At 47.1% G+C, this 13,523-nt stretch overlaps 1 protein-coding gene across 19 annotated transcripts in view; it reads left to right on the top strand.

Annotated features, from left to right (window-relative positions):
• Positions 1-13,523, top strand: part of CAMK2D (calcium/calmodulin dependent protein kinase II delta) — a gene marked incomplete at both ends in the record, with an annotated part of 257,338 nt that overhangs the window by 173,362 nt on the left and 70,453 nt on the right. For all 19 annotated transcript variants that reach the window (XM_084251889.1, XM_084251885.1, XM_084251883.1 and 16 more), the window contains one exon: positions 13,092-13,157. In XM_084251889.1, coding sequence (XP_084108015.1) covers positions 13,092-13,157 — 66 coding nt within the window. The remainder of the gene's footprint in view (positions 1-13,091; positions 13,158-13,523) is intronic.

Below are 13,523 nucleotides of genomic sequence, written 5' to 3'. Positions count from 1 at the left end.
TCATAGCCGATAAAAAATTAGGTGAAATTTCCAGAACAAATGAGGATATGCAAAAGTGGGTGTATGTCTATGCAGGTGTGTGCACATGTGGGCAGGGCACCCCTGAGAATTCCTAAAAACCAGTTAAAATGCAGGTGACAATTCAGAAATCTGTTCCTGACATTTAGTATAATAGATTGGAATAGAAAACTCAAGTGGGGGCCTCCCCGGTGGCACAGTGCTTGAGTGCTGGGTTGCGAAGCTGCCTGCAGCCTCTGCAGTGCTGGTTTGATCCCCGGCCACCGGCAAGGGTCCCACATGGTGCGCAGACCTCCCCAGGCACCCGCTGCGTCCCACAGCAGTGTACTTCGGTCCTTCTGCCTGTTCTGCTCCCCGCTCTGGCTCTGGTGAATTCTCTCACCCTCCCGCGCTTCTGACTGTACCCAGTGCTAGTATAAATAAATTAAATCTTTAAGAAAAAAAAGAAAAAAAAAAGAAAACAAGTGGAGGCAGGAGAAGAATTTGTGGTGATGGATGAATGTTCAAACTAGAAACCAGGGCTGATTATTGTATCTCAATTGACTTAAGTCAAAAGGTTGGGAATGAAAACAGACTAATGCTTGGCATTTTTAATGTGACAGTCTCTGTAGGCTTCCCTTCATGAAGCATTGCTTCTTTAACCCTGCGTGAAAATTGTTCCAGCATTATCTTCAAAAAAAAAAAAAATACTAGATTGATTCTAATGTGAAGACTGTAATTCATATATTTGGGAAAATGTCGGGATACTAGACATTAACTTGCTCCTACTTTCCCTGTGACAACATAATCACTAGAGGATACCAAAAATAACTCTGGTGGAAAGTAGAACATTGCAGCATTTGGGAGGATAGCAGGTAGTCCCTCTCTTGGCAAGGTGTAGCCTAAGGATTTATTGTGACAAAAGGGAACCCTCTTCAGTGCAGACAAGAAGGGAGTAGATCACTGTTTGCGCTCTTCCTACTCCTTTCCTCTCTCCTGTCTCCAGTTCAACTGTAGCTTCTTTTTTTATTTTATTTTATTTTTTTAAGATTTATTTATTTATTTGTTTATTTATTTATACAAACACTGGGTACAGTCAGAAGTGCAGGAGGGTGAGAGAATTCACCAGAGCCAGAGCGGGGAACAGAACAGGCAGACTGACGAAGTACACTGCTGAGGGGAGCAGCGGGCGGCAGGAGAGGTCTGCGCGCCATGTGGGTTCCTCCTCCGGTGGCTGGGGAGCAGCCGGGGATCGAACCAGCGCTGCAGAGGCCGCAGGCAACTTCACAACCCAGCGCTCAATTGCTGCGCCACTGGGGAGGCCCTCAACTGTAGCTTCTGCCTTAGCATCCCCCGCCCCTTCCTTCCCAGCCACGTTAATGTCAGCTTCATGAATCCCTGCTGGAGCAGCTACTCCTCTGTAAGGGTTTCTCTCACCCCCTCTTTCCCATACCCTTTATTACTTTATTATCCCCTCATCTCTTTTTGCTTATCCTGTGTCCAGTGGAACTCCTGAGTGCGTGCGGCAGTGAGGCGTAGCAAATGGAGACAGTAGCCGCAAGTCATGCTACACTGTGTAGGTGACAAGAGGACCAAGGACCCGCCTGTGAGCGTGGGCACTGCTGCACCAGCCTAGAGTGGGTGTGGCCGCTTTGTCATAGTGAGCTCTTAATCCTCAGATGTTCCTTCATAGTTGTTTTTCTTCTTGTATCATGCTGAAAGTGAATGTTGGGTGAAACTTCTGAACTTACAGCTGCGAATGAGAAGTTCCTCTAGGCTAAGATTTGCTGGGTCTTGAGTATGCAGGTTCTCTAAGTAGGTAGACCTGTGCTTTAGTGTAAAGCATGCTCCGCAGAAACGTAATTTTTGATTTGTTTCTACTTTTCCTGCTAAATTAAGTGCAGGAGTATAGAGAGCATAACTTAGTTCTTTTTTAAAACACATTAAAATGATTCAATTTTATTAATTAAAACATTAGTTCACACATAATCTAAGTAAAGCCTTTTGGTGTCCACAGTATGATCTGGTCAAAACACAGGTGAAAGGCATACAAGAAGTAATTTATCCATTTGATAGAAATCCGAGAGCTGTACTGTCCATGGTTTTCAAGAATGAGGCTAATTAATTTGTAAATGTGAGTGTGCCATAATTTTATATCCTTTTGGGGAAGGGTTACTTGTGAGTTTTTTTTCCATATATTTATAAAAATTTCTTTATTTCAGCCACCTAAACTAATATTTGTGATTTCTCAGTGTTACAGGATACACAGGGGTTTTAATAAATGGCCACCTTTTTTCCTTAAAGAACAATTTAATTTAAAACAGTTTAAATCTCAGAATGCCCCTCTCAATGCAAAGAATGATGTCTTAAACACTTCTTGGAACTAACAGCAGTGTAAGTCAGCCTCCAAAAAAATGTCCAGTTAGATTTTCTTCAACCATTGAAAAATCTGTCGTAAAAAAGCAGACAAAAATGAATCCCACATAAACAGAGGGTCCACTCACATATCTAAGACAGGAACAATCAATCACACACAAGAGATAAAGGGATAGCATGAAGTGAACACCTGCAGGAAAAGTGAAAGTAATTTGACTCTTTAAATTATAGCTACAGGTATTTCAGGGGAAAAAAAAATTACAGGAAAGTTGAAAGCAGCAAAATGGGCAGATAAAATAAGGTAATATATTTGAGGTTCAAAACCTCCAGGAAATATGACCTGCCGAGGAGGAAACAACTGTCCAGAATCCAACCACAAAGACTTGGAAGATTATATCTTCCTATCAGGGAGAGTTCAATTCACTCTAGTAAAGAAACTCCAAAGGATAGAACAAAAATCAGAAAGGCAAGACAAAATGATACCGGAGAGATCAGAAAAACTAATCAATGTGATACAAGAAATTTCAGAGAAATAAAAGCACTCTAATTAAATCAATGAAGAGAAGATAGAACTTGCAACTTTAACTAAAACCATGTCAAGAATGTGAGAACTCTGTTCTTCCTGTGCTTATCAGCTTGTCCCTGCAAGCCTCACATATTTGGGGTCCGGCTCAGTGGTGTTTGTAGAATCAGTACATAAATAAGAGCGATGTAGAGGTGGCCAGCTCAACTCTCCATGAAGGTATTTGTTTGATGACAAAGAAAACTGAGAACATGTGAGTCTTTAACTGGAGCACCTTGTGGGGGACCTCCTGGTTTTCCTCGGTTCTCAAAAACAGTGAGCACCATTTAATAGCTCCCAACCACTAAAGCTAGGGCTGTTTCTTGGTAAACATACCCTGAAGAGCAACAGGAACAGCAGGTTCTGTCCAGTAGAGAAGCTGTTGATGTCTTGAATATTCAAGACCAGTAGACAGTAGACTGTGCTCCTCTCGGTCATCTTGCAAAACCCCATTGTCTGTCTGAGAACCCGGACAAGCTGGTGTCTGATAAGGATGTCTCAGAGAGTGACTGGCTTCACACCTCTGTCCCCTCTCTTCCTGCATTCTTTCTGGAGTTTAGTCAGAAAGGCGCCACAGTCTCGGCGTTGGGGTGTAGATGAGTCCGCCATTGCCAGTAACCCTGCTGCTTTTATTGTAGCATCTAAATGTCTTGGTTCTAAATATAGGTTTGTCCCTCTGCTGATGAAGGCCAAGGTTTAGATGAATTACTGACATAAAGAAACTATCTCAGTGCAATTAACTGTGAAGTAAGAGTTAGCAGCAGTGATATTTTCAGTCAAAGGCAGCTTTGGCAATAACTGTGAAAATGCACATTCCCAGGGCCTCCCCTGGTGGCGCAGCAGTTGAGCACTGGGCTGCAAAGCTGCCTGCAGCCTCTGCAGTGCCGGTTAGATCCCCGGCCCCCAGGCAAGGGTCCCACATGGCGCGCAGACCTCTCCTACCGCCCGCTGCTCCCCTCAGCAGTGTACTTCCTCAGTCTGCATGTTCTGTTCCCCGCTCTGGTTCTGGTGATTTCTCTTACCCTCCCGTGCTTCTGACTGTACCCAGTGCTTGTATAAATAAATAAATAAATCTTTAAAACACACACACACACACAAATGCACATTCCCAGAAGCTACAGCATCCCCTCCGCAGGGCTCCTGGGCATCTTCACTCTGTCTAAAAAGACTGCTGATGGCAGTCTCTAAGATGAGATGACCAGTTGGTGACATTCATCAGAGGGCAGAAATATTTTGAAAATTACAGTTTTTCTCTAAGAAGTACCCACGCATGAAAACAACAATAAAATACAGGCAAACTGTGTGATGACAGAAGACATGTTTTAAATGGCAGTGATCTGAATTTACAGGTAAATTGAAAATAATCCCATCCACGTTGTGTGGAGTACTGGAGACAATCTAGTGAATGATGAGCAGGCGTCATATTTATCTTTTACGGAGCTTCTGATTTATTGAATTCCAGTGCAGTTCGTGATTTCTCCATAGTAGGCAAATTGTTTCTAATTCGCTGAGATTTTCCAACCTTTTTGAAATGTATTTTGTAAATATTCTCTCCCAATTCTTTAGAATGACCATAGTAGATTGAAATCTGAAAGGGGTGAGTGCTTTCCTGCCTGTTTTTGATCTGAATGTTTATGACATAGAGACAAGAGACCAGGTATCTTTGGAGATGTTTACTATTTGTGAGCAATTTGTTTTCAAAATTTGTGTCTATTTTTGAGTGAGATTTTACAGTTGCTATTGCACATCATATGCATCATATATGATGTATGTAAAACACATGTGTGTAATTTGTTGATTGCAAACTATTAAAATATTGAGGTGGTAAAATAGAGATCAGTGACTTCAGTATTTTTTATAGATTGCTATAAGTATAAAACAACTTCTGTAAAATGTGGCGAAGATACGCGTGTAGCTGGATTCCATGAAACAGGAAAATGAGTAGTAATTATAAGAATGGGGTTTTCCTGCATGTGGGTTATCTGCGTCTGCTCCTCTGGGCTCCCCTCTTTGACTGGAGATCACTGTAGCTCCTCTCTAGGGTCAGCCAGACCCCTCACCTCCGAGAGTGTTTTGCTCACGAGTGTCTGGGCTCAGGATGGACTGCAGGGCCTGGGACCTACGGGGCAGGGCCCACACTGGGCAGGGGAGCGTGATGTCTGGGCAGGGCTCTCGCTGCTCTCTGCCAGGGCCCGTGATCGGTTTTCCAGATACATAAATGCTCCATGTGTGTTGTGTGTTCTTCTGAAGAGCTGAGGGAATGCTTCTGTCAGCTCATCCAAACTCGTGTCGTGTGTGTGCGCCGAGCAGGCTTATGAGCCAGAGGCCGGGCGCTGAGCTGTGCCGCGCGGGTCGTCAGCTGCCAGAGCGGGCACCTGCTGCTGAGGCGACCAGCCCGAGGCCAAGGAGACATGTGCTAAGATAAACAATTCCCGTTTCCAAAACACAGCTTGTGCAGCCCCAGCTGGACGTTACGTCTTCCTTCGGGATTTAGGAAGGGCCTATAAATAGTTCACGCCTCACGGGCACCACAGGAAGACCATTTGCTTTCAAAGGCGAGCGTCCCCAGGGAGAACACTTCAGCTGTTCAGCGCCTGTCCCGGGAGGCCCGAAGGTGCTCTGGGGTCAGCGAGACCTGTCGTGGCAGGTAGGCCGCGGCAGGTAGGCCGAGGCGCAGCCAGGCTGCCTGGTGCCCATGCGCCGGGGTGAGCAGCTCGGGTCTGGGCACGTGGCGGCCGGTGCCGGGGCCTGGGTTCTGCCCCCGGTGCTGGCTCAGTCATGCTACGGGTGGCACCACATGCCAAGCTTACCTGCCGGCTGTGAGTGGGGACAGCTGCTGTCCCCTCCCTTTGCGTTTTCTTACTAGACACAAAACAGCACAGGGAAATTTGGACCTGACCTGGCCTGACCTTACCAGTTGCTTCATATTAAACAAAAATGTTGAGTTTCTGCTTTATTCTCTATCTGACTTTGTTGCCTCAATGTAAGAAACAGAACTGAAGCGATTTACCAGTTTTCAGTCCTGGCCCATGCAGAACTTACCAGCATTCACCGTGATGGTGTGGAGGATTTCCTAAAGGCGTCTGGAACCCGCAAAGTGGGATATGAAATACCGATATTTATTTAGTCTTCAGTAGCGGTTTCCCTTTTTTTCATTGTCATTACCATTATTATCTACTGTTTTGAGTAAAGAATTTTTGTTTTTTTATTTTAGATTTCTTTTTTCCCCCAAGACTTACCTATTCATTTATGCAAGCGCTGGGTACAGTCAGAAGCGTGGGAGGGTGAGAGAATTCACCAGAGCCAGAGCGGGGAGCAGAACAGGCAGACTGACAAAGTACACTGCTGAGGGGAGCAGCGGGCGCAGGAGAGGTCTGCGCGCCATGTGGGACCCTCCTCCGGTGGCTGGGGAGCAGCCAGGGATCGAACCGGCGCCGCAGAGGCTGCGGGCAGCTTTGCAGCCCAGCACTCAACTGCTGCACCACCAGGGGAGGCCCAAGAATTTTTGTATTGTGCTAAAATACACACAAAAATTTGATGTCTTAGTGCTTTTTAAGTGGAGGGCTCAGTAGCCTTGATACCTTAACATGGCTGTGCAGCCATCACCGCCTCCACTTCCAAAACTCAGCCATCCGACTCTGTTTCCCGGCTCAGCTTAATGGCGAAACTTGGGCAGTGTCCACACCCACTCTGTTCTGTCCCTGAGAGCCCACGGTTGCTTCCCCAGCCTGCTGCCCCCGTCCTGAAACAGGTTTTTAATGCAACAATTGAATGACCTGACTCAGCTTTATCATCTTGATTGTACTTTCTAGCGTGGCTCAGCAAATCTGCCTATGTCTGCATCAATAAGAAAGTCTGTAGACCTTGTAGTAAAACAACCCTCAGCCTTTTTTCATTGCCATTATCCAATTTGGAATCCTTGATACCATCATTTCTGGACACTGCCCAAGTGCCAAATGCTAGGTAGCTAGTTAGAAAATAACGGACAAAAGAAACTGGCTTCAGCTGAAGAGGGTGCTGAGAACGGTGGCTGTGCTGAGTCGCGTGGTGTGAACGGTGTGCTGAGCCCCTCCGTGCTTACCGTCACAGGCTCAGCAGGACACCACTCACCCCCGGCAGTTTCATAGAGAAAAAGCAGGAACAGAGTCTACTTTCCTACAACTACTACACCAGTGGAGACACAAACATAAAGCAAATGAGCCCACAGACACAATAATAGTTGCAATGATGATGCATGCTAGAGCATAATGCTGTGTCCCAGGGAGAAGGGCAGCTTGGATGGGTGGGGCTCTGGTGATATAAAAATCTGAGCCACATGTTAAAGGAGGAAAGGGAATTATTCTACATGTCGTGGAGGTGTGTAGCGGCAGGAAGGCCCGGTGCAGGATCTCTGTGACCCGAGCAGACGGGGTAAAGGAGTCCTCGGTGGCTTGTCAGGCTTTTATTGTGTACTTACCAGGTACACGACAGGCAGGGCTGGCAGGCCTCCCGGCCCCCAGCGAGTCTTTTCTCTTCCTGGGCTCTCCGGCCTCCTCTCGTGGCATCTGCCTCTCTGCTGGCTCTCTCCCCTGGTTCTGTTTCCTGCTTGTTCTCTTTCTGGTGGTTCTGCTCCCTCTGGCATCCTGGCCTTATATGCCCAGTCTCTTGGCTCAGGTGTGCCCACCTATGCATGCCCACACCCCGCTCCAGGTGTCCACCATCAGGCATGCATTTAATCTAATGGCTGGAGGGCAGAAAAGGTTGATACTTTACTTACCCTACAAGGTGGATGCATTGCGCCTGTTCTGAAAAACAGAGCATGTGCAAAGGTCCTGGGGTGGAGGGAATGAAGTGCCCCCAGGGCACGGGAGAGGGGCCCCCCCACCAAAGGCCAGGAAATAGGCACCATGCAGACTAGGCAGAGACTTGAAGCTTATGTGAGAATTTTTCTGGGAAAACCAGGAGACAGCTACGGAAGGACTTCCAGGCATGTGGTGAAATTTGACAGACTTAAAGCTGCTATCTGAAGAAGTGATGGTGGAGGCAAGAGAGAAGGCAGCTTAGGAGTTAAGAGGCTGTTTCATTCAGTAGGACAGGTGACAGACTCCGATGACCCAGACAGGGGATATTGTAGTGGAGATAGAAAGAAGTCTTGAGTCAAAATCCATCTTGGAATTCATCGGTAAGATCTGGTGAGAGGGCCTCCCCAGTGGCGCAGCGGTTGAGCGCTGGGTTGCGAAGCTGCCTGCAGCCTCTGCAGTGCCGGTTCGATCCCCGGCTGCTCCCCGGCCACCGGAGGAGGGTCCCACATGGCGCGCAGACCTCTCCTGCCGCCCGCTGCTCCCCTCAGCAGTGTGCTTCGGTCCTTCTGCCTGCTCTGCTCCCCGCTCTGGCTCTGGTGAATTCTCTCACCCTCCCGTGCTTCTGACTGTACCCAGTGCATGTATAAATAAATAAATAAATCTTTAAAAAAAAAAAAAGATCTGGTGAGAGATTAGTATATAATAATAAGATTGGTAGTTAGGCCACTTCACCTTACAATATTAGCTTAAATACAGGTTAAACGATAAAGTGATATACTGGCATTTGTGGTTTCAGTCACCCATTAGCTATTTGGTGCTTCATTTGCTCAGCAAAGGTTTCTTCACCTCCCTCTGTATTCCGGGCACACCTGGACGGTGCCGGAGATAGTCACAGGCCCCATTGCCGAAGGGCTTGGCTGGATGACTGTGCCAAGGAGACCAGTTTTCCATGTATCTCCATAGACTGTGTGTCCTAAGGGGGACCTAGGGCAACCTTGGTCACTGGAAACGGTGGGCCTGGCCTACCAACACACTGACAAGGTGCTGCTGACACCTGGCGGGGGCCTGGTGCTGATGGGGCCCTCACCTCAGGTACTGATGAGCCTGCCAGGCCTGGGATGGCCCCATGTGGTAAAGGAAGTGGTAGAGCTCTCAGTGGGCCCTGCCCAGCTTCACCCTGACCAGTCAGTCCTGGCTGGCACTGTCATCCTGGGGCTTAAATCACAGGTTAAATGGGGAGTGCCTGGACGCTGGCATTCTTCCAAGTCATCTGTTGGATCCCTTGGGCTGCAGAGACCCCTGAGTTGCCCTTTTCCTGCTCCCCACAGGGTGCCCTAGAGGCAGCTGCTTGGCAGCACAGAATAGAATGAGCAAACTCTGTGTGTGTGTGTGTGTGTGTGTGTGTGTGTTCTGGAAGAGTCTCTGTACCTCCAGTTGCTTCATCTGTACAATGGGAGTGGCATCCACGTCTCCTTCAGGGATGTCAGGTGGTGGCTGTAGAGATGTGGCCGGCGCTTGCCCAAGTGGGTGGTGAGCTCTGTTGTTTGCCACTGTCCAACCAGAGGGAAGCAGGGCGCTGGGCTCCCCACAGGAGTACAGACACCTTTTACCGCCCCCCCTTCCACGTGGCCTGGGCACGGGGCATAGCAGCCACCCGAATGCCAGGCAGCACATGGTCTTTGGCAAAGGAAAGAAGTCTTTGTCCCTCCCCGCCAGCAGGGTGGCTTGGTGAGCCTTGGCTCACAGGATCCCACAGCCTCAGCCCAGAGCCTTTCATGTAGGTCTGGGGCCCACCTCCTCTCAAGTTTGTTCTGCTTTATGGGGTTACTTCTTCTTCCCAGGGACAGTCTGGGCCCTGCCGTGGAGTTTTCCAGATGGTGGGAGCAGGAGGGTGCTGCCCGTTGCAGTTTTCTGGGTTGGCTCCAGCCTCAGGCCCTCCCCTCCCCTGCCTAAGGCACTGGTTCTTATCTCCACAGCAGTGCGAGGTCCTGGTACGTGTGACCCCGGTTTACCGTTCCCCATCCCCCGCTTCTTCCCTATCAGCTGCTTCGCCTCCTAGTCGAGGCTGCATAGCTCACCACGTTTTATAAATGTTTTATCCAAGATGCAACCTCTTTAGCCGCTTCTGATGTGTTCCAGATATACAGGCAAGCTAACCCAGAATGAGCCCACACCCTTACAAATCAGAGCAACAGTTTCAAAAGTATTTCTCTTTTTGCTCTGTGGCATCGTCTCTCCTCCTGGTCCCGGAGGTCTGTTTTTATTTCTGCTAATGTTCTGTGTTTGCTAGCGGCCTGGAGCCTCAAGGTGGGTGCTCGCTGCTACCTCACCGACGGGCCTCAGCGCACAGCGGGCCTCTCCCAGCAAAAAATCTAATTCATTTCAGAGTTTATTCATCAGATTGAATTATCTTGTGGCTTTGTGTAAAATTCCACTTAGCACACGAAAAATTTTCAAAAATCTGTATAACTACTGCTTCATTTTGTGCTCCATTAAGCAATAATGCTCGTGTCGGAACGTGTTAGCTTCAGAAAGTGCAGCAGGCTCTCTTTACGGCCATGTCTTCATGGAACTGCATCTGCCCCTCCCCAGACATCTGTCATACCCAGAGCAGAAAGGATAACGTGGTTTCACGGGCCCAAGGACCTCTTTAACTAATGGGAAGAAGAAATACCAGAAAATGAGAGAGAATGTTGTCAGAGACAGCTCGTGGCAGACTCCAGAAATCGGACTGAAACTCTACACCCCTTAAATTGGTTCAATAGCTACTAATAGTTCATAGAAACCACCAGAATGTTCTTCCTCCAGAACTTTAAATATATACAACCCTCTTCAGATACAAACCTGCCACCCTGCGTAGCTAAATTCGAGTGTTTGCTTTTTAAAGAGCTTTATGAAATCCAAACTTGAATTGAATGGCGTGGTTTTCTGACTTGGATAATACACTTAATTGTTCCTTAGCATTCATTAATTAAGCAAGTATTATGCGCTAGGCATTAGTTTAGGTATTAAAGTAACAAAGATCCATAAGTGAAGATTCCAGTGATTTCAGATCTGACAGTTCACATGAAGTAACAAATAGATTTGGGCAGTTTCTCTAAACAGCAGCCATTTTCTGAAATTTAATGACAATAAACTTTTGATCAATATTTATTAAATATTTTAACAATCCAGAAATGTTTAGAAAAATAAAGATTTCCTAGGTACTCTCAGTAGGCAGAGCAACAAAGGAAAGCCTTGGACTGCCAGGCTTGCATGCCCCCGAGGGATCCTGCTCCTAGCCTTCCTGCCAGCCCAGGACTCTGCAGGTGTCTCTTTTTTTCTTTTTCTTCTAATAAATGTGCCCTTTAAAATGTTAATAAGTAACCAAAGATAATAATGAAGAGACCCTACTCTCTGCCCCATAAAGACAAAGCACACTCTTAGTGTGAAAGAACTTTAATAGAATTGGTGAGTGAGAGAGAAGAAAGGATAATAGTTCCCAATAAAAATACGCAGTTACCCACCAAATAGGGTCAGCCCAAAGCAAGGCTCTGTGGCCCCAAAGCCTGCCACTAGTGTAAGGCACTATTCCGGTGGGGACCCACAGGAAGGGGCAGAGGGGCCCAGCAAGTGTGGGATAACGAAGCAAAATCAAATACAAGTCAAGATGTAGGCAGCCATTGTCAGCCTCTCCATGTGTCTCCTCTGAGTCCCCGAAGTCCCTGGTGCAAGTCCAAGGCTGAGAAGCCAGGAACCCTTCCTTCTTCATTTGTCTCTTGGCACCTATGTCTCTCCAAGTCTTTGCTGTATTCCCCTGGCCACTCAGCTCTGCCCCTCAGTAGGTAGGGCAGGGACCTGGAACTTCCTCTTTTTTTTTTTAAAGATTTATTTATTTATACAAGAACTGGGGTACAGGCCAGAGACACAGGAGGGCGAGAGAATTCACCAGAGACAGAGCCAGGAGCAGAACAGGCAGACGGACTGAAAACACTGCTGAGGGGAGCAGCAGGTGAGACAGGAGAGGTTTGCCGCGCCATGTGGGTATCTCCCTGACCGGCTGGGAATCGAACCCGTGCTGCAAAGGCTGTTGTCAGACAGCACTGCGCTCAGCCTGCTGCGCCACTGGGGAGGCCCCTGAAACGTCCTCTTTTTATGGAACCCCCTCCGGTATAATCCCCATGGTCACTAGCCAGTTCATTTATATCCTAGAAATAGTCTCAAGTGTGATTTATCTCAAGTCTCAAGTCTCACTTTTCTATGTATTACTTATTTTGAAAGGGGGCAGATACCTCTGATGTGAATCAATGTCCATGATTTCAAGTGAAGGGCACAACCTAGTAATTTACGTACGTCACAGCATCCCACTTTTATAAGGAAAGTGTGTGTTCCTATGTACCTATTTGCAAGGGGGAAGTATAAATGTTTCAAGATACACAAACAGTTGACAGTATGCATCCTATTAAATTGAGTTCATTTTGGAAGTGGAGTTGTGACTAGAAAATAGAGGCGCACTTGGTCTTGGTGCATTTCCGTATTTTTAGAGTTTTACACAAAATTATATTACTTTGAAATTGCAAAACATGTTTTTTTTTAGGGGAGGAAAAAACCCCAAGTCTACACCAGGGAATCAATGGTTAGGAAATTCTAGACCCAAAGCAGCAATCTTGGGGGCTTGGAGAAGAAATGAATCCCAAAGATAGTTCCACCTCCTTATTTAGGGAACCTTGCAACCCACGCTGTGCAGGCAGTTCCTGAAGGAACTCGGGAACCATTGCCTAAAGAGCAGACAAACAGGAAGGCCCTGGTTGGCACACGTCCCTGCTGCCGCCCAGGTCACCCCGGGAGCCTGAAGTCTTGCTTTACTGGCAAGTGTGTGGGAGGAAAGCAAGCCACTGGGCCTGCGAGTGGTCGGTAGCCGGAAACATCACCTGAGCCCTGAAAAGCATATTCTTGAGGGTTAGACGAGTAACCCCTGGGGCAAACTCAGCCTGCAGGCTCCCCTCCGGCCCTGATGAGGCGTGTATTCCATTTCTATGGAGAAGAAGTTCCTGTGCTGGTCCCGCAGATCATCAGACCACAGTTCATATTTGGAGAGGTGACATGCAGAGTTGGATGGAAACCATTTCTGCAAGCGACAGGCTGGAAGTATCCAGGGTGTGCACACGAAATTGTGTCCTCACGATCCAGTAGCACAAGGGCAAATAGAAAGGACAGAAGTGTGATTAACGCAGATTGTTGGGTTATGTGAAGTATAATTCTCGTGCTGGTGTCTAGTGCTTCGTTTTGGTAATAATTGTTAAAGCAATCTGCAAATAAAAATTCAGTGTGAACTCTCGTGCAAATCTCCTGATTTGACTTCTTTCTCAATGTGAATCTCCTGTTTGTCTCCACAGAGTCACCGGGGGAGAGCTATTTGAAGACATAGTGGCGAGAGAATATTACAGCGAAGCTGATGCCAGGTAAGTGACTGGCCCCAGGCGAGACATGACACTCAGCATGAACATGACACTCATTGTCAGGACACAGACATCCTGACAAAGGCATCACCACACTTAGGATGTGTGACCATCTCACACCAACTCTGATTTCTTCTCAAGATGAGCCCTTAATTGAGGTTTCTCTTTCTCAAGGATTTCTAAGATGATGCTCTGGGGGGGAAAAAAAAAAAATCAATGAATCTGGCCTCAACTTTATTTCTGTCTAGCATTTATGACAGGACTGCTATAATAGTTGATTTGGGGAAATAATAGTTGATTTGGGGAAAAAAAAAAAAAGGCTGACTGCAGTGACTTGTGCTAGAGAAATAGGCTTTTTAGAGAAGATCA

This window comes from Talpa europaea (genome assembly GCF_964194135.1).
Source record: "Talpa europaea genome assembly, chromosome: 13".
NCBI lineage: Eukaryota > Metazoa > Chordata > Mammalia > Eulipotyphla > Talpidae > Talpa > Talpa europaea.
The sequence above is the reverse complement of the archived record's forward strand: the minus strand, read 5'-3'. Positions and strand labels throughout refer to the sequence as shown.